Genomic DNA, 27,883 nt, shown 5'->3' with positions numbered 1-27,883 from the left:
CGGCAGCCGGGGCGGGTGTAGCTCTGCGTTACAGGAGTCAAACCAAGCCCCACGCCCCCGTCCCCACTGCGCGCTCCCCGGGCGCACGGAGAAAGGTGACCCAAGGGGACGGGGAAAAACACCAGGCGAGCGGTGTCCGGGCGAGCAGGGAGGAGACACGGGCCGGCGGATCGGCCATTCTGGAAGGAGGAGAGGAGAGGGGCCCTCCCCTCCCGGGCCCCCCTGCCGGAGAAGCTGGGGCGAGGGGGGGAGGAGGATCGGGGCTCCGGGCGCCCGGAGCCGAAGCAGACGCGTTTGGCATCGCGCTAACTTCGGATGCAACATGTGTAGCGGCTGCCGGGCGGCGGAGCTGGGGCTGCTGCAACCTTGAGGAGGGACAGACGGGGGGCGGCGGGGGGGGGGGCGATGTCGCCTCCTGGGAGCTTTCCTCGCGGGAGGGGTTAGCCTGGGTTTTCTCCAGGCAGGACAAAGTGGGGAGGGGGGGAGGGGGAGGGAATCCGCCGCTGCCCGGGTTGCGGAGCGGGTGTCGCTCCGGTTTTTGCACGGCTCCGGCTCTGCTGCAGAGGTTTCTGAGCTCCCAGCCCTGCTGTGCAACGGAGGTGTCATGAAAAGGTAAGAGGCTTCCCCCTTCTTCCTGGGCTAGGGCTGGAACACACACCCCCAGACTCCCTCACACACACACACACACACACCCTGACAAACACACACACCCTGGCACCCTGGCACACACACTGACCCTGACACACACACAGACACACACCCTGACACTCACAGACACCCTGACGTACACACACACACACACACTGACCCTGACACACACACACATGCACACACACTGACCCTGACACACTCACAGACACACACTCTGACACTCACAGACATCCTGACACACACAGACACACACACACTGACCCTGACACACGCACAGACACCCTGACACACACAAACATCCTGACACACACAGACACTCTGACACACACACAGGCACCCCGACACACAGAAACACACAAATAGACACCCTGACCCTGACACAGACACAAACACTTTGACACACAGACACATATCAAAACACAGAGACACCCTGACACAGACACCCTGACGCACATTCAGACACACAAATAGATACCCTGACCCAAACAGACAGACACACACTCAGACACCCTCACACACACACACACAGAGGTTATTATGCAGGTGCAGTAGGCACAGACGGATTTTGCATTTCTGGGCTGTGTGAATGGCTTGTGGCTGTGCAGAGGCCATTTGGCTGTCAAGCAGCAGAGAGAATTTCTCTTTCATTATCTATTTTTCCATCCCCAGACACAGCCCCTATCTATCTATCTATCTATTCATTCCCATACACCCTATCTAAATATCTATCTATCCATTCCCATCCATATCTATCTATCTATCTATCTATCCATTCCCATCCACCCTATCGATCTATCTATTTATCTATCTATTAATTCCCGTACACCCTATCTATCTATCTATCTATCTATCTATTCCCATCCATATCTATCTATCTATCTATCCATTCCCATCCACCCTATCTATCTATCTATTCATTCCCATACACCCTATCTATCTATCCATTCCCATCCATATCTATCTATCTATCAATCCCCAGCCACCCCCTCTATCTATCTATCTATCTATCCCCAGCCACCCCCTCTATCTATCTATCAATCCCCAGCCACCCCCTCTATCTATCTATCTATCTATCTATCTATCCCAAGCCACCCCCTCTATCTATCTATCTATCTATCCCCAGCAACCCCATCTAATTTAATCTATCTCACAAATCTCCCCCCCTCCCACCCAAGCCGCAGATTTTCTAGCTGTTTCCCCCCCAGCAATATGACTTGTCCCCATTCTCTGGGGCTGATCCCTATTTCCGCCAGGGGCATTTGAGTTCCCCAGCGGAGCAGGAATCGGGGCATCTCAGTCGCCTTTCCCAAAATGCCTCTCTGAAGGGCAGACGGCCCCTGGCGCCGTTACCCCATACCCCAGAGGCCGACGCTTTGGGGAGCTGAGGATCACAGCATTCCCTCGGTCCCTGCCACCTGTTCCTCATGAGACAGGCACTATTTTAGTTCTTGGCATTTCACCCGCCTTCTTCCCATACATGACTGGTCCATATACCCCCAGTGGTGCTTGTATCCTGTCCAGAGCAGAGCTGGGAAGCAGCCCAGCAGGAAGCATAGCCAGCCCAAGATGCAGTGCATGGGTGAGGCAGATAAACAGGGCTTCCTTTAGGTCTGGACGCTGGTCCATATACGCGCTCTAGTCCGTAGAGGCAGTTGTCATATAGGTAAGCTGCCTCTTGTCTGTAGGAGAAGGTGGAACCTGTCCTTAGGTGATCCCGTGAGGATCTCTGAGATAGGTTGGATGAAACTGGTCCATATAACTGGTCTCTACAGTGGGAGGTTGAATGGTCCCATATAAGCAGTCTCTATACTAGAAAGGACTACAGCAAGACTGAGTTGTCCATATAAGTGGTCTCTATACTATAGGGGAGTGCAATGAGGGTGAAGTGATCTCTATGAGCCGTCCGTATAACTAGTCTCTATGTGAGTGATGGGCTTTGTGAGGGTGGAGTGGTCCGTATAACTGGTCTCTATACATGAGGGAACTGTGAAGGTCTGTATGAACAGTCCATATTACCAGTATCTCTGAGTGATGGGGTCTGTGCAGGTAAAGGAGTCCATATGAGTGGTCCATATAACCAGCATCTATGCAAGGGAGAGGTTTCATGAGGGCAGAGTGATCTCTATACAAGGGGAGGCTCTGTGGGGGTGAAGCAGTCCATATAAGTGGTCCATATAACCAGTCTCTATGCTAGAGGGGTTTGTGTTGGATGTCTGGCATTGGATAGCCAGTGTGTATGGAGAAGCAGTCTCTGTGTAAGGGCTTGGATAGAGCGGTCTGTACGAGCAGTCTGTATAACCAGTCTCTATATAGGGGCGGACTTTGTGTGGATGGAATGGTCCATATAACTGGTCTCTATACAGGGGGTGTTGGGGGGGTGGAGCAGTGTGTATGAACAATCCATATAACTGCTGTCTATGTGCGATGGAGGTTTATGGGGGTGGATCGGTCCATGTGTGTGGTCCATTGAACCAGTCACTATGCTAGAGGGGTATGTGTTGGGCATTTGGCAAAGGATAGGTTGTCTGCACAGATAGGGAGTCTCTATGCAAGGGCTTGGATAGCGCAGTGTGTATGAACAGTCTATATAATCAGTCTCTAGGCAAGAGGGGGTTCTGTGGGTGTGAAAAAGTCCGTCAGAGTGGTCCATATAACCAGTCTCTATGAGACAGGGGGCTCTGTGGGGTGGAGTTGTCCATCGGTGTGGTCCATTGACCGGTCGCTATGCTAGAGAGGTTTGTGTTGGGTGCCTGGCATCGGCTCGGGTAGCCAGTCCATATAGACTGGCAGTTGTTACACAAGAGATTGGGGGCTCAGTGGGGGCAGGGCGGTCCTTATAACTGGTCATTATAGGAACATGTACCCGGACAGGGTGCAGCAGGACGAAATAGGAGTGATTTCTCAACTGGTCATTGTAATAATCACCACCTGTGATGGTGAAAGGAGAAATGTCTCAGTCCCTTCAGGGAGCTGGCACTCTCCCTGTTCTGCAGTGAGAGAAACTGAGGCACACAGAATGGAAGGGTCTCATTTGAGGGAGCTGGCATTTGAACCCAGGAGTCCTGAAGCCCCCCACTTAAACCACTCTACATCCCACTCCCCTCCCAGAATCTGCCCCTGCATCCCTCTGCTCCCCTTCCCCTGGGGGCATCTTTCTTTCTGTCACACAGTCTGGAGCGATTCACGGCCGTGCATACACACCTCCGGGCAGACTGTCAAGAAACAGGGCACGGGCCCCAAACTGGTTGTGAGTGTTGTAATCCGATTGTGCCAGCCACATACCCAGTGTGTACACCTCAGGCCCTACCACGGCCTTAACACGGAGTCACCGACAGTGCCGCGGGGCGCGCCTGTCTGTCTTGTCATCCCCGCGAGCCCGCCCTTGTGATAGATGGTCCCTTACGCCAAACTCACAGCAATAGTCAGGTTGCTCCTGATCCCCAAGGCCTGGTCACTTACCCCAGGTCAGTTGCACCTGAGATTTCACAGCAATGACAAGGCCTGTAGCCAATCCTGGAATAAACTCCCTAAAGATTGGTTCATTAGGGGAAAAAAATAGAGCAACTGACAAGGTTAAAGCAGGTGACCACACACTCACACTCACACACAAATGAGATCCCGTCTTAGGTAGGGGTGCCAGAACAGGGGGCCTGGCCTCATCACTTTTTATCAGGATGAGCGACGGGGGTGAAGGTGCAGAGAGGAGTGAGCGAGGGGCAGGGTCTTGATGGGAAGAGGTGGCAGCGGGGCCTTGGGTGAAGAGATGGTGCTGGGGCATGGCCTTGGGGAGAAGGGGCGGTGCAAGGGCAGGGCCTTAGGGGAAGGGGCAGGACCAGGGGCGGGGCCACAGTGGCCCACCTCATTGAGGAAGGTTCCCCCACTCCTGGTCTTCAGATCCAGGACAGTAGCTGTTCAGATGTGCAAGCTCTGTATGTCCTTGAGGACTAACCCAAGCCAATTACCTTGGGGATCCCTTGCTTATGCTTAGAAATACGACACAGTTTTCTTCCACTCAGGGATTTTTATTCCCCCCCCACCCGGAGTTCAGAGCTGTGATGGGACATCCCCTCTTTGTGGGCACCAGGGGAGCGCTCACCAAAGTATTTTGTCCCCTGATGTTCCACAACGGTTTGTCTGGCGTCTGCCGGCCTTCTTGTGCCGGGCAGGAGCCAATACCTCGTGGGGTGGACTGGAATTTCTCTCCTGACTTGGGGACGAGGGGGTCCCAGTTTCAGAGCAAGCAGGTTTTGAGTTGCAGAGCAAATATTTTAAATATTACCTGGGAAGGAGGGACACAGGTGTGATAAGTGAGATTAAGGCCGGCAGCAATTTACAAGCATTTCGTATTAAATCTGACGCCTGTTTTACCGCTGGTAACACACCAGTGAGCCAGGCTGGTTTCCAGTGACACATTTGTCAGTGCTCACTGAGGCGAGCTGGCACCTCCTCTGCCAGTGTCACACTTCCTTGCTTCACGCCAACTGGCAGCACTCCATGCCCCCCTCCCAGCAAATCTCCAGTCCCATCCTCTGAGCTCACCTCCTTTCTGGGGCACCTGGACTCCTGGGTCCTATGACCTCCCTCTGCTCAAAGTTACCCCCCTTCTTCTCAGACACCCGCCCAGACTCCTGGGTCCTATCCTCTGAGATCACCCCTGGCCTGGTGCACCTGGATTTCTGGGTCCCCATCAACGCCAAGGTCTCCTCAGCTTCCCCCTCTGAAACCCCAGGACTCCTGGGTCCTCCAACCCCCTGCCTATCCCTACCCCAATGTCTGGGAGACACAGGGCTAGTGCGGGGGGAGACCGTCCCCCTTCCAAATTGCTCCCAGAAACAGACATTCATGCACAGTCAGAGCACACAGATATCTTGGCACAAGCCAATCTCTGAGACAGGCACAGATGCACAGTCAGAGCCAGCCCTTGTCTCTCAGCCCCCAGCAAGGAAATTCCCAGAGACAGGCACAGTCACAGCCAAAGCCCACACATCCCTCAAGATGAGATACCAGGGACTTGTGCACATACAGTCGGACTCTATGTACCCCCCCTCAGAAACGGAATCCAGAAACAGACAGACATGCACACCCAGTCAGACACAGAGCCCAGAGACGGGCAGTCTCACATAGTCAACAGGCAGTCACACACATACAGCCGAACACAGAAGCCAGAGACAGATGATAACACACACACAGTCAGATGCAGAGCCCAGACACAGGCAGTCACACATGCACACACAGTCAACAAGCAGTCACACAATCACAGAGCCCAGAGACAGATGGTAATGCACACACAGTCAGATGCAAGGCCCAGAGACAGGCAGTCTCTCTCTCTCTCTCTTTCCCTCTCTCTCTCTCTCTCTCACACACACACACACACACACACACACACACACACACACACACACACACTCAACAGGCAGCAGTCACACATGCACAATTGGGTCTGAGCCCACTGATATTTGAACTATGGGCCCTGAATTGGGCTTTACAGTTTCTGTCCCGGGGCAGGACATTGAACCCCATAGCTGCCTGTATTATGTCCAAGTTGGCCTGTCACCTGGAGTGAACAGAACAGCCGTTCCCTTCCTCATGGGGTGGCCTTCCCACAAGGGTCCTGCTGTCACATGGGAGTAGTGTGAATTTCACATGGCAAAGAGATTTTGGCATGTTCCAACCAGTTGATGTCAGTTGGAGGAGCCACTTGTAACTAGGGACAGAATCTGTGTGCAAATTACAATGTGTCCGCACACATGGCCAATACAGCATGTAGTCGACATCCCACCCAATATACTCTGCATGTCACAATTCTGCCAGTAGTGTTACACTCGTGTGCAGAGAGAGTGTCTTGAGAAATGTAACTACATATGCTCTGAAGGACATACACATGTTCAGACTGTACCTCCACACCCTCATAAATATGCTGTACTTACACACTGGCATGCTATAGGTCAGTGGTCCCCAACGCCATGGCGCCCACCGGGGCATTTATGTGCGCCTGCCTAGTGCCCAGCAGGGGAGAGAAGCCACGGCCCCGTGCCTGCCGGGGACAGAGAACTCCAGGGCTGCAGGCTGACTTGGCAATTAAGTAATTGCAGAATAATTTAATTAATACCTTTTACATGTAAATTTACCCTTTTTCTCTTGTGGATTCATATATTATGTAATATCAAATATGATGTTTTTCATATTATTTAATGTACAAATACAAAATAAGCCTTGAAAAATTGTTGGCGACCGCCACACTCTTCTGAAAACATGAATGTGCTACTGGCCACAAAAAGGCTGGGGACCGTTGCTATAGGTGCACACCCTCTCTGACTGTAACCACTCTCTCTCTCTGTCACTCAGACAGTACCTACGCACTATCATAAAAACACCTTTACACTGGAGCTGCATACACTCATAAATACCCTCTCAGACTGTCCCTACATACTTTCGCACTGTAGCTACACCCCTTCATGCTGTCCTTACACACCTTTCCAGATTGTCCCTATAACAATCCCTACTGTAGGTACACACAATACTCTACTGATAAGTGTATTTTCAGGCTGTATCTACACATTTTAATACACAACTGTGCACTCTCAGGTGGAAGCCACATAGTTTCACACTGGACCAACACCTACCTCCCTTCATACTGTATTTACACCCCAACCTAAACATATTTTCAGACTGTATCCATACACCCACAGATTGTGCCTTTGCATCTGCAGCAATGCATAGTCACACTGTACCTACATTTTTACATGGTGGTTATACATCCATATAAATACGCTTGCAGGCTCCAGGAACGCATATACAGTACAGTTATCCATCTTCATGTTGTACCTACACATCATGAATCAGCTTTCTCACTGTACTTATACATCTTCAGATTTTCAGACTTCACCTACTCATTCACACTGTATCTACGCCTGTGCAGACTAGAACTACACCCCCCGGTACCCTTTTGTGCTGTACCCACAGCAACTTCACTGAGGCAGTCACAGCTCATACATAGCACTGTATCTATTCACCATCAAACACCACCACTGCAGATACATCAGCAACAGGCAGCCTACATCCATCTCTTCACCTATCCCCTTGTCAGTCGTTCCACCTGTCTCTCTGTTCTGCTGCCTGTCCCCTTGTCCATCCCTCCACCTGTCTCTGTCCATCCTTCGTCCTGTCTCTCTGTCCATGCTTGTCTGTCCCCTCATCCATCCCTCTGTCTCTGTCCATGCTTCTGCCCGTCCCCTTGTCTGTCCCTCTGTCTGCACCTCTGCCTGTCCCCTTGTCCATCCCTCTGCCTGTTTCTGTCCATCCTTCCTCCTGTCTCTCCCTTAGATCCTCCACCTGTCCCCTTCTCTGTCCCTCTGTCTGCACCTCCGCCTGTCTCTCCGTCCATCCTGCCACCTGTCTTTCCCATGTTGCCAAGGCCTCCGTCTGCCTGTTTTCCTCTCCCCCCGCAGCTCTCTGGCACAATCCCCCCACCCCACCCCCTGCGCTAGTTCCCAGAATAACCCTCTAATAGGTATTTATGAGAATGTTTCCCCTGCCCTGGTTGAAGCAGAGAGCCCGGCTATTAGCCGTTCTGCTATGGCCAAGCTGAAGCAGCTGCAGCAAGTGAGACCAGCCCTTTGATTGGGATCCAGAAAAGGGGGAGTGGGGGGGAGGGAGAGAGAGAGAGAGAGACACCAGAAAAAGTCTCTTTGCTCCCTCACGGCACAAAAGACACAGCCTCTGTCGAGGGCACCCCTTGCTTGGCACTGAGACAAGGCCCTTCTGGGGTGGGGTGCAGGGGCTGGGTATACGGGGACGCCTCACCCGGTGCTGTGACGTGGCCCCTCTGGGATGGGCATGGGTGCTGGGTATACTGGGACCCTGGGCCTGGCGCTGGGACACGGCCCCTCTAGGGTGGGGTGCAGGGGCTGGGTATCCGGGGACCCCTCCCCCGGCGCAGGGATGCGGCCCCTCTGGGGTGGGGTGCAGGGGCTGGGTATCTGGGGACCCCTCGCCTGGCGCTGGGACACGGCCCCTCTGGGAAGGGATGCAGAGGCTGTGGGTGGGTGGCCGCGTGTCCCCAGCATCCCAGGGCCCTGTAGGTTTCCATGTTTCCCTCCAGATGAGACACGAAACGAGCTGGGGAAGAATGAAAGCGAGCAAGGCCGGCATGGCGCTGCGGCCCCAGGGGGGAGAGGAAATCAATACCCTGCCAGCAGGCGCAGGAGAGGGGCGGTGGGGGCGAGGGGAGGGGGTGAGAGAGCATAGACAGCAGATGAATGAGGGCTCCTGGAGCGGGACTGGCTGGCTGGCTAGATTGGCAGGACTCCTGGGTTCTCTCACCAGCTCTGGAAGGAGAGTGGGCTTAGTGGTTGCAGGGGTTGGGGGGAAAAGCTGGGAGCCAGGACTCCTGGGTTCTCTCACCGGCTCTGGGAGGGGAGGGCTGGGAGCCAGGACTCCTGGGTTCTCTCCATGTCTCGGCGAGGGGGGTCTAGTGGTTAGAGTTGGGGAGGGAGGGGCTGGGAGCCAGGATTCCTGGGTTCTCTCCACGGCTCGGGGAGGGGAGTATGCTGGCGTATCTGTATCATAGGGTGTGTGTGTGTGTGTGTGTGTGTGTGTGTGTGTGTGTGTGTGTGTTTTTCTCCATCTGAGCCCTTTGGGCTGTGTGTATCTAGCGGGGTTCAGGTGTAGGTTTCTCAAGGGAGGGGGATGCATTGGTGAGTATCATCCAGCATTTTGGGGAGATGCATGTGTACATGTATGTGAGCCATGTGTCTGATTGGGGGGGCAGGGAAGGGAGGGGGCAGGATACCGGGGTAGATGGGCCCATGGCTGTCATCGGGGATGGCAGGGACGGGGTAGGATACCAGGGGAGATGGGCCCATGTCTCTGATCAGGGATGGCAGGGACAAGGCGGGATAGTGGAGTAGATGAGCCCGTATCTCCGATCAGGTATGGCAGGGACAGGGCAGGATGCCGGGGTAGATGGGCCCGTGTCTCTGATCAGGTATAGCAGGGACAGGGCAGGATGCCGGGGTAGATGGGCCTTTGTCTCCGATCAGGGATGGCAGGGACAGGGCGGGATGCCGGGTAGATGGGCCTTTGTCTCCGATCAGGGATGGCAGAGACAGGGCGGGATGCCGGGGTAGATGGGCCCTTGGTTCCAATCAGGGATGGCAGAGACAGGGCGGGATGCCGGGGTAGATGGGCCCTTGGTTCCAATCAGGGATGGCAGAGACAGGGCGGGATGCCGGGGTAGATTGGCCCTTGGTTCCAATCAGGGATGGCAGGGACAGGGCGGGATGCTGGGTAGATGGGCCTGTGTCTCCGATCAGGGATGGCAGGGACAGGGCGGGATGCCGGGGTAGATGGGCTGGTGGCTCTGCATAGTGGTGTCTCGGGGAGGGGGGGGGGGGTTAAACCCGAGATCTATGGAATCTGTTGTCCTTTATGAGCTGTAATTTCCGGAGCTGGCAATCAGTGAAAGTGTTTCTATTCCCGGGCGGATAATCAGGGCGGCAGTTTACTCTGTTAATCAGCACCTTATGTTAGCGCCTTCCCGCCCCCCAGAGCCAGCTGTAGGACAGCAGGAACGTGCTGCTAACCAGCCAGCACAGGAGGGGGTGGGGAATGGGAGACAGGGCCTCTCCCCTCTAGGAGGTGCTAGCTCCCGTCCGGCTTGGGGCGAGGCGGGGAGGAATGGGGGGGGGGGAATGAGACATGGGGCCTTTCTGAGGGGTGGGGCCACTGTATGTGTACTGGGGATGAACGTGAAATATTTAGGAGCCTATATCATTTTCACTCAGTTCTGCTGCTGACAAGAATGATCCCCGGACGCCTGGGTTCTGCCTTCCTCCTCCACCTGTCCTCACTCCCGTAAGGAATCAGAGAGCCACAGATCTGGGCCTTACACAGAGGGAGCAACTCGGACCATTAGACCCCTCTCCCCTCCCGGAGCCAGGGATAAAACCCAGGCGTCCTGGATTCCAGCCCCCGCCCCAATCACTAGACCCCACTCCCCTCCCAGAGCTGGGGATAGAACCCAGGAGTCCTGGCTCCCGGCAGCGTCTCCCCTGAGGTGGATGCTTCTTGGTGTGGGGATGGGGTGTCACGTTCCCAGCTTGAGCGAGGTGGGAGCCATGTGTGTCTGTGGAGGGGAATGGGGTGGAATTGCGGTGTGGGGGCCTTTGGGAGATGGGGCTACGCAGGGGAGGGGCTGTCTCTCTTTCCCCCTGTGCCCCCCCCCTCCCCGGTCAATGGGTGGGGCTGGGAGCCCGTCTATCAGTGCAGGCCCTGGCTCCGCTGGCAAGGCAGAGAGCAGCCTGCTCCCACCAGGCTCAGGGGTGAGCTGCAGGCCCATCTACCCCGGTGTCCCCTGGATCAGATCCTGGGGCCCATCCAGCCTGCAATCCACTGGGTGGTTGCACCCAGTCACTTAGTAGTAGCTAAAGTAGCGCCCCCTAATGGGGCCTTTCACCTCTAGGAGGCGCTGGCTCCCATCCAGCCCCAGAGCAGGGACTGGCTGGTTCGGGGGCTGGGAATGGGGCACGGGGCCTGTCCCCTCTAGGGGGCGGCAGCTCCCATCCGGCCCCAGGGCAGGGACTGGCTGGTTCGGGGGCTGGGAATGGGGCAGGGGCCTGTCCCCTCTAGGGGGCGCCAGCTCCCATCCAGCCCCAGGGCAGGGACTGGCTGGTTCGGGGGCTGGGAATGGGGCAGGGGCCTGTCCCCTCTAGGGGGCGCCAGCTCCCATCCGGCCCCAGGGCAGGGACTGGCTGGCTCAGGGGGTGGGGAATGGGGCACAGGGCCTGTCCTCTCTAGGGGGTGCCAGCTCCCATCCGGCCCCAGGGCAGGGACTGGCTGGCTCAGGGGGGTGGGGAATGGGGCACGGGGCCTGTCCCCTCTAGGGGGCGCTGGCTCCCATCCAGCCCCAGGGCAGGGACTGGCTGGTTCGGGGGCTGGGAATGGGGCAGGGGCCTGTCCCCTCTAGGGGGCGCCAGCTCCCATCCGGCCCCAGGGCAGGGACTGGCTGGCTCAGGGGGGTGGGGAATGGGGCACGGGGCCTGTCCCCTCTAGGGGGCGCTGGCTCCCATCCAGCCCCAGGGTGGGGGATGCTGTGTAGTCACATGAGCCTAGTTCTCTCTTTCCTTCCTTGTCTCCCCCTCCTCTATCTCGATCCTTCCCTCCCCACCCATCCCCTTTCTTTTATGCCTCCTCTTACTTCCCTTCTCCCTCTCCCCTTCCCGCTGATTCCCTCTCCCCCTCCCATTACCCCCCCCATGGGGCTCCCCTCCTCTCTCTCATCCCCCTGCTCCCCTCGCCTCATTGCTGCCCTCCCCTATGTCCCCTCCTTCCTCTCCTATGGTGCCTCCTCCCTCGTGTCCCCATGCCCCTCCCCCCTTGGATTGCCCCCTCCCCTGGAACCACCCTCCCCCTTCGGTGCAGGGGAAGTGCTGAGGCCCTGCGAGATGAGCCTGTCCCCTGGCCCCCCCGCTGCTAGGATGCTCTTTGTGCTGGCTCTGGCCTGCGCCAGCCCCTTCCTGGATCTGCGCCCAGACGGGCCGCGCTCGCTCAACGTGGCCATCATCTTCAGCGGCTCGTCCTACACGCCCGAGAGCGCCCGCTTCGCCCCCACCGCCTTCCGCAACTTCTCCATGGAGGTGAACCCTGTCTCGGTGCTGCTCAACGACACCAACCCCCGCAGCCTCATTGTGCGCCTGTGCGACGTTCTCTCCTCCCTGCGCATCCATGGCGTGGTCTTCGAGGACGACACACGCACTGAGGCCGTGGCCCAGATCCTGGACTTCATCTCGGCCCAGACCTCAGTGCCCATCATTGGCATCAATGGGGGCTCGGCCATCGTCCTCACACCCAAGGTGAGGGGGTCGCTGGGCTCCAAGCCTGCCTCTATTTAACACACGCTTATTCCTGTAATCCCCACCCGTATGCCCAGCTCAATCCAGCTATGCTCAACTCACCCACAAAACCACACTCAACCCAACTGGAATCCCGCTCAACTTAATCCAACCCTAACCCAACCTGACCACACTCAACCCCTACCCAATCCATCCCAAACCAGCCACACTTAACTCAACCCCAACACAACCAATCCCAGCCTGACCACACTCAACCCAACCCCATCCACTCAACTGAATCCAACGCCAACCCAGCCTGATCACACTCAACCCCAACCCATTCAAACCCGACCACACTCAACTCAACCCAACCCAGCCTGACCACATTCAACCCTAACCCAACCACACTCAACCCAACCCCAATGCAAGCAATCCCAGCCCAACCACACTCAACTCAACCCCATCCCACTCAACTGAACTCAGCCCCAACCCAGCCTGACCACATTCAACCCCAACCCAACCCAACCACACTCAACCCAACCCCATTCCACTCAACTGAATCCAACTCCAACCCAGCCTGACCACACTCAACTCCAACCCATTCAAACCTGACCACACTCAACCCAACTCAATGCAACCAATCCCAACCTGACCACACTCAACTCAACCCATCCCACTCAACTCAACCCAACCCAGCTTGACCACACTCAAGCCAACCCCAACCACACTCAACCCAATCCCAATGCAACCAATCCCAACCAGACCACACTCAACCCAACCCCATCTCACTCAACTGAATCCAATTCCAACCCAGCCTGACCACACTCAACCCCAACCCAATCCATCCAAACCCGACCACATGTAACCCAGCCCCAACGCAACCAGTCCCAACCTGACCACACTCAGCCCAACTCAACTCAACCTGACCACACTCTACACCAACCCAACCCATCCGAAACCAACCCCACTTAACTCAGCCCCAAGGACAATCAACTAAACCCAACCACACTGAACACCCGCCCAACCCATCCCAACCCAACCCCACTCAACTCAACCTGACCACAGTCAACCCCAACCCAACCCATCTGTAGACGTGCGGACTCACCCCTGTGGCACGTCCTGCTGGTGACTCTGGGAATTAGCCCTTCCAGCTCCACAGCACCCTCTGCAGGCCAGTGATCCACCTGGCCCCTGGCTCCCATGTCCCTCCCTGGACCCCGGTACTCTTTTAACTGGGATGCTGCCCCCTGGCAGTACCCCACCAATCTGGGTCTCCACTCCCTGGAGAACCCTCAACCCACTATCCCCACTTTGTCTCAGTTTTGGCTACTGCCCAGTCTCCATCTAGCCCTCATTCACTGGAACAGACTGCAGTATCAGCCACTCATCATAGGCAAACGGGTTTGGGTCTGCTGCCTTTGCCTACCCCTCGGGCTGCCCCCTGCAACCCCCAGTACCTCTTGGCCTTATGCTAGGCCGCAGCCTGGGGCTTTCAAGGCAGGAGCTCCACAGCTCCTCTGCCTTTCCCCAGCCCTGCTCCACTCAGGTACCTTGGGTCTAGCTCCCTGCAGCCAGGCCCTTCTCCCTCTACAGGTTGAGGGAGACTGCTCGCTCCCAGCTTCCCTGGCCTTCTTATAAGGCCCTGTTGCTCAGTTTGGGGCGTGGCCCCAGCTGCAGCCACTTCCCCCAATCAGCCAGGGTTTTACTTTGTCCTCTGCAAGGCTTTTCCAACCCCTTCCAGGCTGGAGCAGGTGGTCACCCCGCTACACCATCCCACACCATCCCAAACCACCCTCTGACCGCACTCCTGTCCCTGTTCTTTTATTAGTTGTCCCCCCAGAATCAGTTGGGTTCTGAGGTCCTGTAGATCCTCCCCTTAGGTTCCGGGGGGATCCGTTAGCAATGGGTGGGCTTCTGCCCACCCAGTTCCTGGAACCCAATAGGTACACCATCCCACACCATCCCAAACACCCTCTCACCGCACTCCTGTCCCTGTTCTTTTATTAGTTGTCCCCCAGAATCAGTTGGGTTTTTGAGGTCCTCTAGATCCTCCCCTTAGGCTGAGGGGGGAATAATTTAGCATTGGGCGGGATTCCGCCCGTCCAGTTCCCTGAAACCCAATAAGTACACCATCCCAACCCAACCACACTCAATTCAATCCAACCAAACCGCAACCCAACCCCATTCAACCCATTCCAACCCCAAGCCAACCAGACCACACTGAACTCCAACCCGACACAACCACACTCAACCCATCCCAATCCCACCTCAAACCAACCTCAAGCCAACTCAATTCATTCACAGTCAACCCAACTGCAACTCAGCTTGACTCATCATCTTGGCCCAAACTTCAATGCCCAACATTGGTCTCAACAGGGGCTCAGCCATCATGCTCGCATCCAAGGGGAGGGGGTTGCCAGGCCCCACACTAATACCTGTATGCCCCCACACTCATTACACACCTCACCCATATCTCCTGACTCCAACCTAACCCTAACCCAACCCGGTGCATGCAACAAAACCCACCCTAACCCAGCCCAACATACCCAATGCAACATAACACAGCCTATCCCAACATAATGGAAAACAACCTACACATCCATTCCTGACCCAACCCAATCCAGCCTGCCCAGCCCAATGCAACCCAAACCAATCAACATAACCCAACCCAACCCCATACACTCAGTCTAACCCAGTGCAGCCTATCATCTCAGCCCACACCTCCATGCCCCTGTGCCCACCATTGGCAGTGTAGGTGTCAGGTTTGGACTGAGACACATGAGTGGACCCACGGAGGGGTAGGGGGAAGCCCAGGTGTGGAATTTTACAGAGGCTGTGGTTACAGATGTATGAACAGGGCTGCAGGAGGAGGGGCAGCCCAGGGCTAGGCTAGCAGGAGCCTGCGGGTCAGGACTGAGGGGCATTGGCAGAGCTGGGAGGAGGAATCCCACGGCTGGGATGATAGGAGGCTGCAGATCAGGATTGAGGAGCAGCCCCTGACTTCCCCATTTTCTCCCTGCCCAGGAGAAAGGCTCCACCTTTCTGCAGCTGGGCTCATCGACGGAGCAACAGCTGCAGGTGATGTTCGAGGTGCTGGAGGAGTACGACTGGACGGCCTTTGCTGTCATCACCACGCTCTTCCCCGGCTACGAGGACTTTGTGGATTATATCGAAGTGCTGACGGACAGCAGCTTCATTGGCTGGGAACACCGGGGCGTCCTGACCCTCAACCTGACCGATGACCCTGACGACTCCAGACTCAAGCGCCAGCTGCGGGAGATCCCTGCCCAGATCCGCCTGCTCTACTGCTCCCGCGAGGAGGCGGAGAGCATCTTCCAGGCAGCACGGGACGCCGGCCTCACCGGACCTGGCTATATCTGGTTCATGGTGGGCACGAACCTGGGTGGCACTGACTACATGCCTGAGCACCTGCCCGTCGGCCTCTTCACAGTGTTGTCGGCCGGCTGGCGGGACGACCTGCACCACCGTGTCCAGAACGGGGTGGCCATCATTGCCAAGGGTGCCGAGGCACTTGCCAGGGACTACGGCTTCATTCCCGAGTTCAACAACGACTGCCGGGCACCCAACCTTAGCCAGATCCATGAGAACCTCCACCGGTGAGTTGAGGGAGGCGAGGGACAGAGTGAGGGATGGAAAGTTGTGAGAATGTAGTGCTCATCAACACAATCCCAACTCAGTGAGGACAGCTACCTCATCAACCATCGCTGGTCATCATCTCCCTTAACAGAACCAACTTAGAGGGGTGGGTGGGCAGATCTATGGGTATCTAGTGCCCATCAGTGCAATCCTAACCCAACTCAACCCAGTCCCACCCCCTGCAACCCACCTCAGCACCAATCCACCTCAGTCAACCCCAACTCAATATAACCAACCCAACAGCAAATCCACAACAACCTGTATTGATGAGCATGATGGGGGCAGATGTGCCCATCAGCAGAATTCAACCCAATGGCCAATCCAATTCTCCCCAACCCAGTCCAACCACACTCAGCCCAAACCAACATAACCAACCCCAACGGGAGAGGGGACAGATCCATGACAACCTGTAATGCCCTGGAGACTGCAGTAGAAGAGGAAATGGACATGGGGCCTTTCCCTTCTAGGGGGCACTGGCTCCAGGGCAGGGGACTACCTGGCTTAGTGGGGCAACAAGACAGAGGGGCACCAGCAGAGCTGCGGGGCTGCTGGGTCCTCCCCTAACTCTCTCCCCTCCGCCAGGTATTTCATGAACATCACATGGGGGCAAAAGGATTTCTCCTTCAATGAGGATGGCTACCTCATCAACCCATCGCTGGTCGTCATCTCCCTCAACAAGGAGCGTACTTGGGAGGTGGTGAGTACCTGACCCTGCCCACCTGTCTGTCCTGCCCTCTACCAAAAGTTTACCCTGCACACTGCTGGAGCCCCACCCTATCCCTCTGCCCCACCCCTTACCAGAGCTCCACCCTATATCTATGCCATGCCCCCAGCTCTGTGCCCCTCCCAACCTCCATCTTTCTGTCCAGTGGTTTGGAGGTGGGTTTGGGGTCAAGGTTGGAGGGACAGGTCTGGGGCGGGGGCCGAGTTTGATTGGCAGGTTTCGGGGGTGTCGGTGAGTTTGGAGGGGCAGGTTCAGGGAGATTGGGGGTGAGTTTTTGGGGGAAGATTTTGGGTTGAGTTTGGGGGCAGGCCTGGGGGGTGTCAGTGAATTTGGGAGGTGTTGGTGAGTTTGGAGGGGCAGGTTCAGGGAGATTGGGGGAAGATGTTGGGGTGAGTTTGGGGGCAGGTTTGGGGGATGTTGGTGAGTTTGGTGGGGCAGTTTCAGGAGACTGAGGGTGAGTTTTGGGGGGAAGATTTTGGGATGAGTTGGGGGCAGGTTCGGGGTGTTGGTGAGTTTGGAGCGGCAGTTTCAGGGAGACTGGGGGTGAGTTTTGGGGGGAAGATTTTGGGGTTAGCTGGGGGCAGGTTTGGGGGTTGTCTGAGTTGGGGGCAAGTTTGGGGGGTGTTGGTGAGTTTGGAGTGGCAGTTTCAGGGAGATTGGGATGATCTGGGGGAAGGTTTGGGAAGTATAGGAGTGATTTGGGGGGCAGGGTGGAGGAATGTTGGGGGTGAGTTTAGAGGCCAAGGTTTGAGGGACAAGGGTAACTCTGGGGTGTATCTGGTGGTGCTGGGTGAGTTTGGCAGGACCAGGGTTCAGGCCCCAAGCAGGGACCCCCAGTGAAGCCCCCCCACCCCGTGCAGGTTGGGAGCTGGGAGCACCAGATCCTACGCATGAAGTACCCGGTCTGGTCACGCTATGGCAAGTTCCTGCAGCCGGTGGACGACGACCAGCACCTGACGGTGGCCACGCTGGAGGAGCGGCCCTTCGTCATCGTCGAGAACATCGACCCAGCCACCGGCACATGCATCCGGGACTCGGTTCCCTGCCGCAACCAGCTGAACCGCACCGACAGGTAACCGTGCTGCGAACTTCCCCCCAGCAGTGCCCCCAGCCGGGAGCGCTGCCCAGCGCTGCAAGCTTCCCCTCAGCAGTGCCCCTGGCGAGGAGCTCCACCCAGTGCTGCAAACTTCCCCGTGGCAGTACCCTCGGTGCTGTGAGCTTCCCCGTGGCAGTATCCCCAGTGCTGCGAGCTTCCCTGTGGCAGTGCCATTGGCACTGTGAGCTTCCCCGTGGCAGTACCCCTGACAGGGAGCTCCGCCCAGTGCTGCGAGCTTCCCCGTGGCAATACCCCCAGTGCTGCAAGCTTCCCTGCGGCAGTGCACTCTATCTCCATTTCTGATTCGCTTCCCCTGCCCCCTGCAGCCACCCCACAGACCCGCTGCTTTTTGAGAAGAAATGCTGCAAAGGGTTCTGCATCGACATCCTCAAGCGACTGGCTAAGACCGTGGGCTTCACCTACGACCTCTACCTGGTCACCAACGGCAAGCACGGCAAAAAGATCGACGGGGTCTGGAATGGCATGATTGGGGAGGTGAGACACCTCTGCCCCCCAGCCTCCCCGAGCCAGGGAGAAGAACCCAGGAGTCCTGGCTCCCAGCCCCTTACTCTAACCACTAGGCATCACTCCCCTCCCTGAGCCAGGGAGGGAACCCAGGAGTCCTGGCTCCCAACTGCCCCTTACTCTAACCACTAGACCCCACTCCCCTCCCAGAGCCAGGGAGAGAACCCAGGAGTCCTGGCTCCCAGCTGCCCCTTACTCTAACCACTAGACCCCACTCCCCTCCCAGAGCCAGGGAGAGAACCCAGGAGTCCTGGCTCCTGGCCCACATAGGTTGGCGCCACTTTCCCCCTTCTTCGGGATCCTCAATTTCTCTGCCTCCCTCCAGAAATCCCTGGGCACGTTGGGGGTTTCTTTCAAAGACCCCCTCAGATCTCACCTGGTTGCTTCCCCTCCCCCTCATATCGTTCCCAGAAGTACCCTGCTCACTTTGGGGTCCCACCATAGCCCCCCTGAACTGCACAGCCAGCCTAGCATTGCATGGGAGAGGGAGAATGTCCCTTTGAAGGCTCTGCCCCGCTCACTGACTGACTTCTCCCCCTCGGTCTCCCCCCAGGTGTTTTACCTGCGTGCGGACATGGCCATCGGCTCCCTGACTATCAACGAGGAACGCTCCGAGATCATCGACTTCTCCGTGCCCTTCGTCGAGACGGGCATCAGCGTCATGGTCTCACGGAGCAACGGGACCGTCTCGCCCTCCGCCTTCCTGGGTCAGCACCCGCCACCACCGTGTGGGGAGCTCCCAGCTACTCTGGCCTCAGCCTCTGCCAGCAAGTGGGGCTGTGGGGAGTAGAACCCAGGAGTCCTGGCTCCCAACCCCCACCTTGCTCTAACCACCAGCCCCCACTCCCCTCCCAGAGCCAGGGAGAGAACCCAGGAGTCCTGGCTCCCAGCCCCCACCTTGCTCTAACCACCAGCCCCCACTCCCCTCCCAGAACCAGGGAGAGAACCCAGGAGTCCTGGCTCCCAGCCCCCACCTTGCTCTAACCACCATCCCCCACTCCCCTCCCAGAGCCAGGGAGAGAACCCAGGAGTCCTGGCTCCCAACCCCCACCTTGCTCTAACCACCAGCCCCCACTCCCCTCCCAGAGCCAGGGAGAGAACCCAGGAGTCCTGGCTCCCAACCCCCACCTTGCTCTAACCACCAGCCCCCACTCCCCTCCCAGAGCCAGGGAGAGAACCCAGGAGTCCTGGCTCCCAGCCCCCCCGCTCTAACCACTCGCCACGACTCCCCTCCCAGAGCTGGTCATAGAACCCAGGTGTCCGAGCACTGACTGTCCCTTCCCCCCGGCAGAGCCCTACAGCCCAGCTGTCTGGGTGATGATGTTCGTCATGTGTCTGACCGTGGTGGCCGTCACCGTCTTCATCTTTGAGTACTTCAGCCCTGTGGGTTATAACCGCAGCCTGGCCGCTGGGAAACGTGAGTCCCACCCTCACACCTGCCGCTCCACCTGGGGACAGCACGGGGCTGCGGGTCGGGAGTGAAGGGCACCAGTAGGGCTGTGGGGGGGCACAGAGGCGCTGTGCGGGCTGACCCTTCCTATGATTCTTTGCAGGCACGGGGGGCTCCAAGTTCACCATTGGCAAGTCCATCTGGTTGCTCTGGGCTCTGGTCTTCAACAACTCGGTGCCCGTGGAGAACCCCAAGGGCACCACCAGCAAGATCATGGTGCTGATCTGGGCCTTCTTCGCTGTCATCTTCCTCGCCAGCTACACAGCCAACCTGGCCGCCTTCATGATCCAGGAGGAGTACGTGGACACGGTGTCGGGGCTGAGTGACCGCAAGGTGAGGCTCCCCCTTCTGCTGCCTGCCCGATCCCCATCCCCACAGGCCACCCCACCCTGCTGCTGGGAGCCAGGTGCAATCAATCCCTGGATGCTGTGAGATCCAGCCTGCATTGAACCAGGGATCTCGCTGGGGTCAATACACACCATGGGTGCGACAGAGCCCATCTAGAGAGATCCATTCGATCCCTGGATCTCAGCAGAGCCAATCCAGCCAGATCCAAACAATCCACCGGTCTCGCTAGACCACAGGTCCAGTGGGTCCATGGATCTCAGCAGAGCCGATCTAGACTGAGCCACATGACCAGTGGATCTCAGTAGAGCCAGTCTCATGAGATCCAGTCACTTCATAGATCCGATCTAGTTTGTCAGACAGTACAGCTTGCTAGACAGGGCCGCCCGGGGGGGGGCAAGTGGGGCAATTTGCCCCAGGCACCAGGCTCCGCAGGGGCCCCCAAGAGAATGGCTGAGGCTTCCTCCCCGGCCCCGGCCCGACTCCACCTCCGCCCCTCACCCAGAGCCTCAGCGCATCCAGCAGCGTCCCAGAACAGTGCTGCAGCTTGGCTCAGGTGGGGCCCCTGAGCCCCGCCCCTCTCAGAGCCGCGTGGCAAGGGGACGGGGCTGCGAGCTCCAGGCTGAGCCCAGCTCCCTCCGCTTGGCCTGGAGCTCGCAGCCCCACCCCCTTACCATGGGGCTCTGCGCGGGGAGGGGCTCAGGCCCCGCCGGAGCCACGCTGCAGCTGTCGACGGAAAGTCCTGGATGCGCTGAGGCTCCGGGCGAGGGGGGAGCTGGGGCGGGAGGGGTTGGCTAAGGGGCAGGAAGGTCAGGGGACAGGGAGGGGGCAGAGGTTGGGGGGGCGGTCAGGGGACAGGAAATGGGGGCGTTGGATTGTGGGCGTTCTGGGGGTCTGTCAGGCCTCAGCTGGGAGTGGTGGGGGATAGGGGTCAGGGAAGTCAGGGGATAGGGAGCAGGGGTGGGGTCCCAGGGTGGTGTCTCTGGGGGAGGTGAGGGGACAAGGAGCAGGATGGGTCGGGGTTTCTGAGGGGGGTGGGCAGTCGGGGGGCAGGAAGTGGGTGGGGATCGGATAGGGGGCAGAGCCAGGCTGTTTGGGAGGCACAGCCTTCCCTACCCTAAAGCTCATTCAGCAGTTTGAGGCTTGCAGAAGAGTCAAGCTTTAGCTTTTCCATTAGGGCTACCATCCCTTTCACTTCTCAATGCCAAATTATAGTCTCTATTTAATTTCAGTGCCATAGGGAGATTCATGTCAGGGGAGGGTAGCTTCATTTCAAATTAGCCACTGGGGGAGGGATCACATGAGAAGAGCAATATCCTACACCCCCTGCCTCCTTCCCAACCCTACCATGGGAGACTCCCCCCCCCTCCCGCCATCCCCTGCATTCCCTGAGGCTTCAGAGGGGTTAATTCAGTGGTTCTCAAACTTTATACCGGTAACCCCTTTCACATAGCAAACCTCTGAGTGCGACCCCCCACATTATAAATTAAAAACACTTTTTAAAATATATTTAACACTGTTATAAATGCTGGAGGCAAAGAGGGCTTTGAGGTGGAGGCCGACAGCTCGCGACCCCCCAGTAATAACCTCGTGACCCCCTGAGGGGTCCCGACCCCCAGTTTGAGAACCCCTGAGTTAATTTAATTTTAGCACCCTGTGTCCATTCACAGGCATGTGCTATTTTGAGCATTTCAGTTTTCACAACATAGACCCATCCCAGATTCTGGAACAGGCTCAAATGCTCAGTTCGTGGAGGAGGTACATAAGCTGTACTAAAGACAAACCCACAGGAACCGTCTCCAGTTTGTGAGGGACCCCATGGAGCCAGTCTCTAGGAAACAGATAAATGCGTGGAGGTTAAGTCCATGAATGGCTATTAGCCAGGATGGGTAAGGAACAGTGTCCCTAGCTTCTGTTTGTCAGAGGGTGGAGATGGATGGCAGGGGAGAGATCACTGGATCATTATCTGTTAGGTTCACTCCCTCTGGGGCACTTGGCATTGGCCATTGTCAGTAGACAGTGTACTGGGCTGGGTGGACCTTTGGGTTCATGTAGATTAGAACATAAGAACAGCCATCCTGGGTCAAATCAAAGTTATGGAGACAGATATGAGTCAAGGAAGCCAGCAGAGTATCAGACACCTGGAAAAATCTCCGACTGGATGAGCTCAGGCATTTGGTCACAAGCTGAGATGGTTCAAAAGTTTTGGATTTTTTTTAAGCAGAATTTTTGTATTTCTTTAAACCGTCAAACACAGCAAGCAGCAAATATTTGGCCACACACTTCTGAAACCTCAAACCATATTCAGGTTTTGGCAGACTAATTTCAGCTTTTCAATTACAAAAACCACAACAAATTTTGAAGGAAAGCAGACATTGTCCGTGATCTTTTCTGCTTTTTAAAACCCCCTAGTTTTCAATCCAGAAAAAGTTTTGATGGAAAATATTTGTCCAACCCTTTTAATGAGCTTTAGTGCCTTTTAGCACTAGCTGATGCTGAGAACCAGTGATACCTTGTAAAGAAGTTTTCTCAAAACTGGGTTTGTGCCGAGATGCAGAAGGTTTATTTTTCCCAGGGCCGCCTGTGGGTGTGGAGCAAGTGGGCAATTTGTGCCAGGCCCCGCAGGGGCCCCCACGAGAAAATAGTATTGTATAGTATTGCAATTTTTTTTATGGATGGGGCCCCCGAAATTGCTTTGCCCCAGGCCTCCTGAATCCTCTGAGCAGCCCTGTTGCTAGATCCAGTCTAGCCTGATCATCTGACTGATTCATGGATCACAACAGAGCAGTATCACTAGATCCAGCCGGTCCATGGGTTGCAGTAGATCCCAGCTGATCCATGGGTCACGGTAGATCCTGTATGGCCCGGCCCAGCTGATCCGTGGGTCATGGTAGATCCTGTATGGCCCGACCCAGCTGATCCGTGGGTCATGGTAGATCCTGCATGGCCCAGCCCAGCTGATCCATGGCTCACAGTAGATCCTGTATGGCCCAGCCCAGCTGATCTGTGGCTTGCGGTAGATCCTGTATGGCCCGGCCCAGCTGATCTGTGGGTCATGGTAGATCCTGTATGGCCCGGCCCAGCTGATCCGTGGGTCATGGTAGATCCTGTATGGCCCGGCCCAGCTGATCCATGGCTCACAGTAGATCCTGTATGGCCCGGCCCAGCTGATCCGTGGCTTGCGGTAGATCCTGTATGGCCCGGCCCAGCTGATCCGTGGGTCACGGTAGATCCTGTATGGCCCGGCCCAGCTGATCGCCATAGACACAGTCTAGACAGAGCCAGTTGACCTGTCCCAGCACTTCGAAAGCGCCTCGCTCCTGGGGGAGCAGAGGCACAAGGTGGGGGTGGAGGGTGGACAAGCCTATTTAGACAAGTGTTTAGGGGCTGCATGTCTCCCGCAAACGCTGGAGGATGACTGACTCCTGCGGGGGGTAACTCATCGCTGCCCCCTCAGTTCCAGAAGCCGCAGGACCAGTACCCACCGCTCAAGTTTGGCACGGTGCCCAACGGCAGCACGGAGAAGAACATCCGCAGCAATTACCCCGACATGCACACCTACATGGTGAAGTACAACCAGCGCAGCGTGGAGGACGCCCTGCAGCACCTCAAGTCGGGGTGAGGGTGGGGCTGGGAGGGTTGGCGAGGGCAGGAGGAGGGGGCAGGGCTGGAGGGAGGTGGGGCAGGGCCAGGAGGGGGCGAGGCCAGAGGGAGGTGGGGCAGGGCCAGGAGGGGGCGGGACCGGAGAGAGATGGGAAGAGGATGGGGCCAAAGGAGATGGGACAGGGCTGGAGGGAAGTGGGGCAAGACCCGGAGGGGTCAGGGCCAGAGGGAGATGGGAAGAGGGCGGGGCCATGGGCAGGGGGTGGAACCAAAGAGGTGAAGGGTGGGGGGAAGTGGGGCGCGGCAGGGGGAGCAGACAGGGTCAGAAGGGTATTACCCTGCCCCACACCTCTAACCCCCATCTCCGAAATGCTGCCACCACTGCCCCTCCCACCCCCCAGGAAGCTGGACGCCTTCATCTACGACGCGGCCGTGCTGAACTACATGGCGCGGAAGGACGAGGGCTGCAAGCTGGTGACCATCGGCAGTGGGAAGGTCTTCGCCACCACCGGCTACGGCATCGCCCTGCAGAAGGGCTCCCGCTGGAAGCGCCCCATCGACCTGGCCCTGCTGCAGTTCCTGGGCGATGGTACGCGCCGCCTGGACGCCTGGGTTCTCTGCCCGCGCTGGGAGGGGAGTGGGGGCTAGTGGTTACAGCGGGGGGGGGGACTGGGCGCCTGGACACCTGGGTCCCATGCCTGCCTGCTGCCTTGCAGACGAGATCGAGATGCTGGAGCGGCTCTGGCTCTCGGGAATCTGCCACAACGACAAGATCGAGGTGATGAGCAGCAAGCTGGACATCGACAACATGGCGGGCGTCTTCTACATGCTGCTGGTGGCCATGGGGCTCAGCCTGCTGGTCTTCGCCTGGGAGCACCTCATCTACTGGAAGCTGCGGCACTGCATGCGCCACACCGGGCGGCTGGACTTCCTGCTGGCCTTCAGCCGGGTGAGGGGCAGCGCTGCCTGTCTGCCCACGGGCTGCCTCACTCCGCATCCCGCCCGTGGGCCTCCTTCCTCTGCATCCCGCCCTCCAGCGCCCTGTCCTCTGCGTCCCGCCCGCCGGCCCCTTTCCTCTGCATCCTGCCCCACTCCCTCTGCGTCCCGCCCACTGGCCCCCTCCCTCTGCGTCCCGCCCGCCGGCTGCCCTTCCTCTGCGTCCCGCCCGCCGGCTGCCCTTCCTCTGCGTCCCGCCCACTGGCCCCCTTCCTCTGCGTCCCACTCGCCGGCTGCCCTTCCTCTGCGTCCCACCTACTGGCCCCCTTCCTCTGCGTCCCACCTACTGGCCCCCTTCCTCTCTGTCCCACCCGCTGGCTGCCCTTCCTCTGCATCCCGCCCGCCGGCCCCCTTCCTCTGCGTCCTGCCCCACTCCCTCTGCATCCCGCCCACCGGCCCCCTCCGTCTGCGTCCCGTCCCACTCCCTCTGCGTCCCGCCCACCAGCACCCCTTCCTCTGTGTCCGGCCTGCTGGTGCCCCTCCTTCCGCGTCCCGCCCACCTGCGCCCCTCCCTGTGCTCCCTGCCCCCCTCCTTCTGTGTCCTGCCCACTTGCACCCCCTCCCTCTGCCGCCTGCCCGCCGACATCCCTCCCTCTGTCCCCCTCCTGCTGGCACTCTTCCCTTCCATGGGCACCCCTCCCTCTGCCCCCTGCATGCCTCATCCACCCACCTGCAGGTGCCCCTCCCTCTGCCTCGGGGCACACCTCTGTCCCCCATCGTCTGCCCACCCGCCCTCCATCCGCCCTCCATCCTTCATCTGACCCCGTCACCAACCCACCCACAGTGCTCCAGCTGTGCCCCCTCCCTCCAGCCACGCATCCTGGTGTCCCTGCAATAACAGTCCTCCCCTTGCTGCAGCGGTGTCCTTTCAATAACAGTCCCCCCCTTGCTGCAGCGGTGTCACTTCAATAACAGTCCCCCCCTTGCTGCAGCGGTGTCACTTCAATAACAGTCCCCCCTTGCTGCAGCGGTGTCGCTGCAATAAGAGTCCGCCCCTTGCTGCAGTGGTGTCGCTTCAATAACAGTCCCCCCTTGCTGCAGTGGTGTCACTGTAATAATGGTCCCCCCTTGCTGAAACGGTGTCATTTCAATAACAGTCCCCCCCTTGCTGCAGCAGTGTCACTTCAATAACAGTCCCCCCTTGCTGCAGTGGTGTTGCTGCAATAAGAGTCCGCCCCTTGCTGCAGTGGTGTCACTTCAATAACAGTCCCCCCTTGCTGCAGCGGTGTCGCTGCAATGAGTCCGCCCCTTGCTGCAGTGGTGTCACTGTAATAAAGGTCCCCACTCTAGCGTGCCCTGCAGCAGTGTCACTGTAATAAAGGTCCCCCCTTAGCGTGCCCTGCAGCGGTGTGGCTGCAATAATGGTTTCCCTGGATAGCGCTTGCTGCACGGGTGTCGCAGCAATAGCACTCCCTTAGCCCAGAGGCGGTGGCGTTTGTGGTTCCCCCATGACACTCTCTGGGGCAGTGTCACGGTCCCACCCCCACCTCACTTCTTCCCTCCCCCACCTCCAGGGCATGTACAGCTGCTGCACCAGCGAGGACGCCAAGATGCCGGACCATCAGCAGCTGCCCATCCTGAACCACAGCTACCCCCCGCAACGCAGTGGGGCCACGGCCTTGCCCAGCCCCCCTGCCCCACCCCTGCCCTGCAGCAGCTTCCTGCCCCGGGACCGGCGCATCGTGGAGCGCTGGCGCCATGCCCGCAGCCCCAACTGCTACAAGGACCTGTACCCCCCGCCCGCCCCCTCGGAGCCCCCCAAAGCGCCCCCGCAGCGCCACGGCCTCCAGAACGCCTTCACCGAGGGCTTCCACCGCTTCTACGGCCCCATCGAGCCCGAGGGGCTCTCGGACCACCTGGGGGCCGCCGGCGGGGCCCAGCCCAAGAAGCTGGGGCCCTGCCCGCTCTCCCCGCCCCTCCGGAGCCTGGAGAACCCCCCGTCCTACTTCGCCATCGTGCGGGAGAAGGAGGGTCCCGACCCGGGCGCCTCGGCCTGGCAGAGGAAGTCACTGCGGGGACTGTACGAAAGTTTCCAGGCGGGCAAGGCCGGGAGCCGGACGCCAGAGGCCAAGAAACACGGCGGCGGGGGGCTGGGCAGCGGCTACGCCGCCAAGGGCCCCTGCGAGGCGGAGTGCGGCCGGCCGGCCCAGGAGCCGGGCCGATACGGCTACACCCGGCTCTCCTACGAAGACGAGCGCAGCCCGCCCCTGGGGGCGGCCCCCTGCGGGCGGGAGCGGCGCTACCGGCGGCCCCCGGAGCCGCGGGACAGCGAGAGCCAGCCCTTGCTGCGGCCCACCTGCCCGGCCAGCCGCTCCCACGTCTGCCGCAGCCGCGCCCGCCCGCCGCCGCCGCCGCCCGCCGGCTTCCCCAGCCAGAGCCGCTACGTGGAGCTCTCGGACTCGGACTCGGAGCCGTGCGAGCAGGACGGGCCGTGCCCGGAGGCCTCCCCCCCGGCTGGGGCGCCCCCGGCCGACGGGCACAGCTGCTGGTACGCGGCCCCCGATTTCTTCTGCACCTACCCCGCCCGGGAGCCCCCGCTCTTCGCCCCGCACAAGCCCGTGCGCTACTGGTCGGCCGACAAGCTGGCCCCCTGCCGCTCGTGCCACCGGCTCTGCCCGCACTGCACCAGCCTGGAGCTGCTGCCCCCCCCGACGCCGCCCTGCCGCAAGGAGGCCCGGGGCTACTTCAGCCGCTCCGAGGAGCGCCTGGAGCGCTGGCTGGACTGGGAACACCGCCTCTGCAGCCCCTACAGCTGCCTGGCGCCCCGGCACCACCACGGCCTCTACCGGCGCTGCCACCACCACCACTCCTGCGAGCTGGGCCCGGCCGGCTCCCTGCTGCACCCCACCTCCCGCAGCCTGGAGGACCTGAGCTCCTGCCACCTTGTGCGCTGCGGCCTGGCCCCCCACCGCCTCGGCTTCTCCCCGCCCCGCCTGACCCGCAGCGGGGAGCTCTTTGCCCGCCGCGGCTCCGCCCACTTCTCCAGCCTCGAGTCCGAGGTATGA

At 58.7% G+C, this 27,883-nt stretch overlaps 1 protein-coding gene across 1 annotated transcript; it reads left to right on the top strand.

Moving 5' to 3' along the window:
- The first annotated feature begins 520 nt into the window (after window positions 1-520).
- On the top strand, window positions 521-27,883 carry GRIN2D (glutamate ionotropic receptor NMDA type subunit 2D). Its single transcript, XM_030545008.1, has 13 exons — window positions 521-612; window positions 12,073-12,503; window positions 15,507-16,099; window positions 16,722-16,836; window positions 17,724-17,935; window positions 18,286-18,454; window positions 19,038-19,191; window positions 19,776-19,901; window positions 20,038-20,267; window positions 23,737-23,897; window positions 24,284-24,471; window positions 24,599-24,831; window positions 26,393-27,883. Exons 2-13 carry the CDS (start codon window positions 12,096-12,098, stop codon window positions 27,881-27,883), a joined length of 4,080 nt encoding a protein of 1,359 aa, XP_030400868.1. The 5' UTR covers window positions 521-612; window positions 12,073-12,095.

Source organism: Gopherus evgoodei, unplaced genomic scaffold (assembly GCF_007399415.2).
Source record: "Gopherus evgoodei ecotype Sinaloan lineage unplaced genomic scaffold, rGopEvg1_v1.p scaffold_35_arrow_ctg1, whole genome shotgun sequence".
NCBI classification, from domain to species: domain Eukaryota; kingdom Metazoa; phylum Chordata; order Testudines; family Testudinidae; genus Gopherus; species Gopherus evgoodei.
This window is presented reverse-complemented; position numbering and strand designations above follow the sequence as displayed.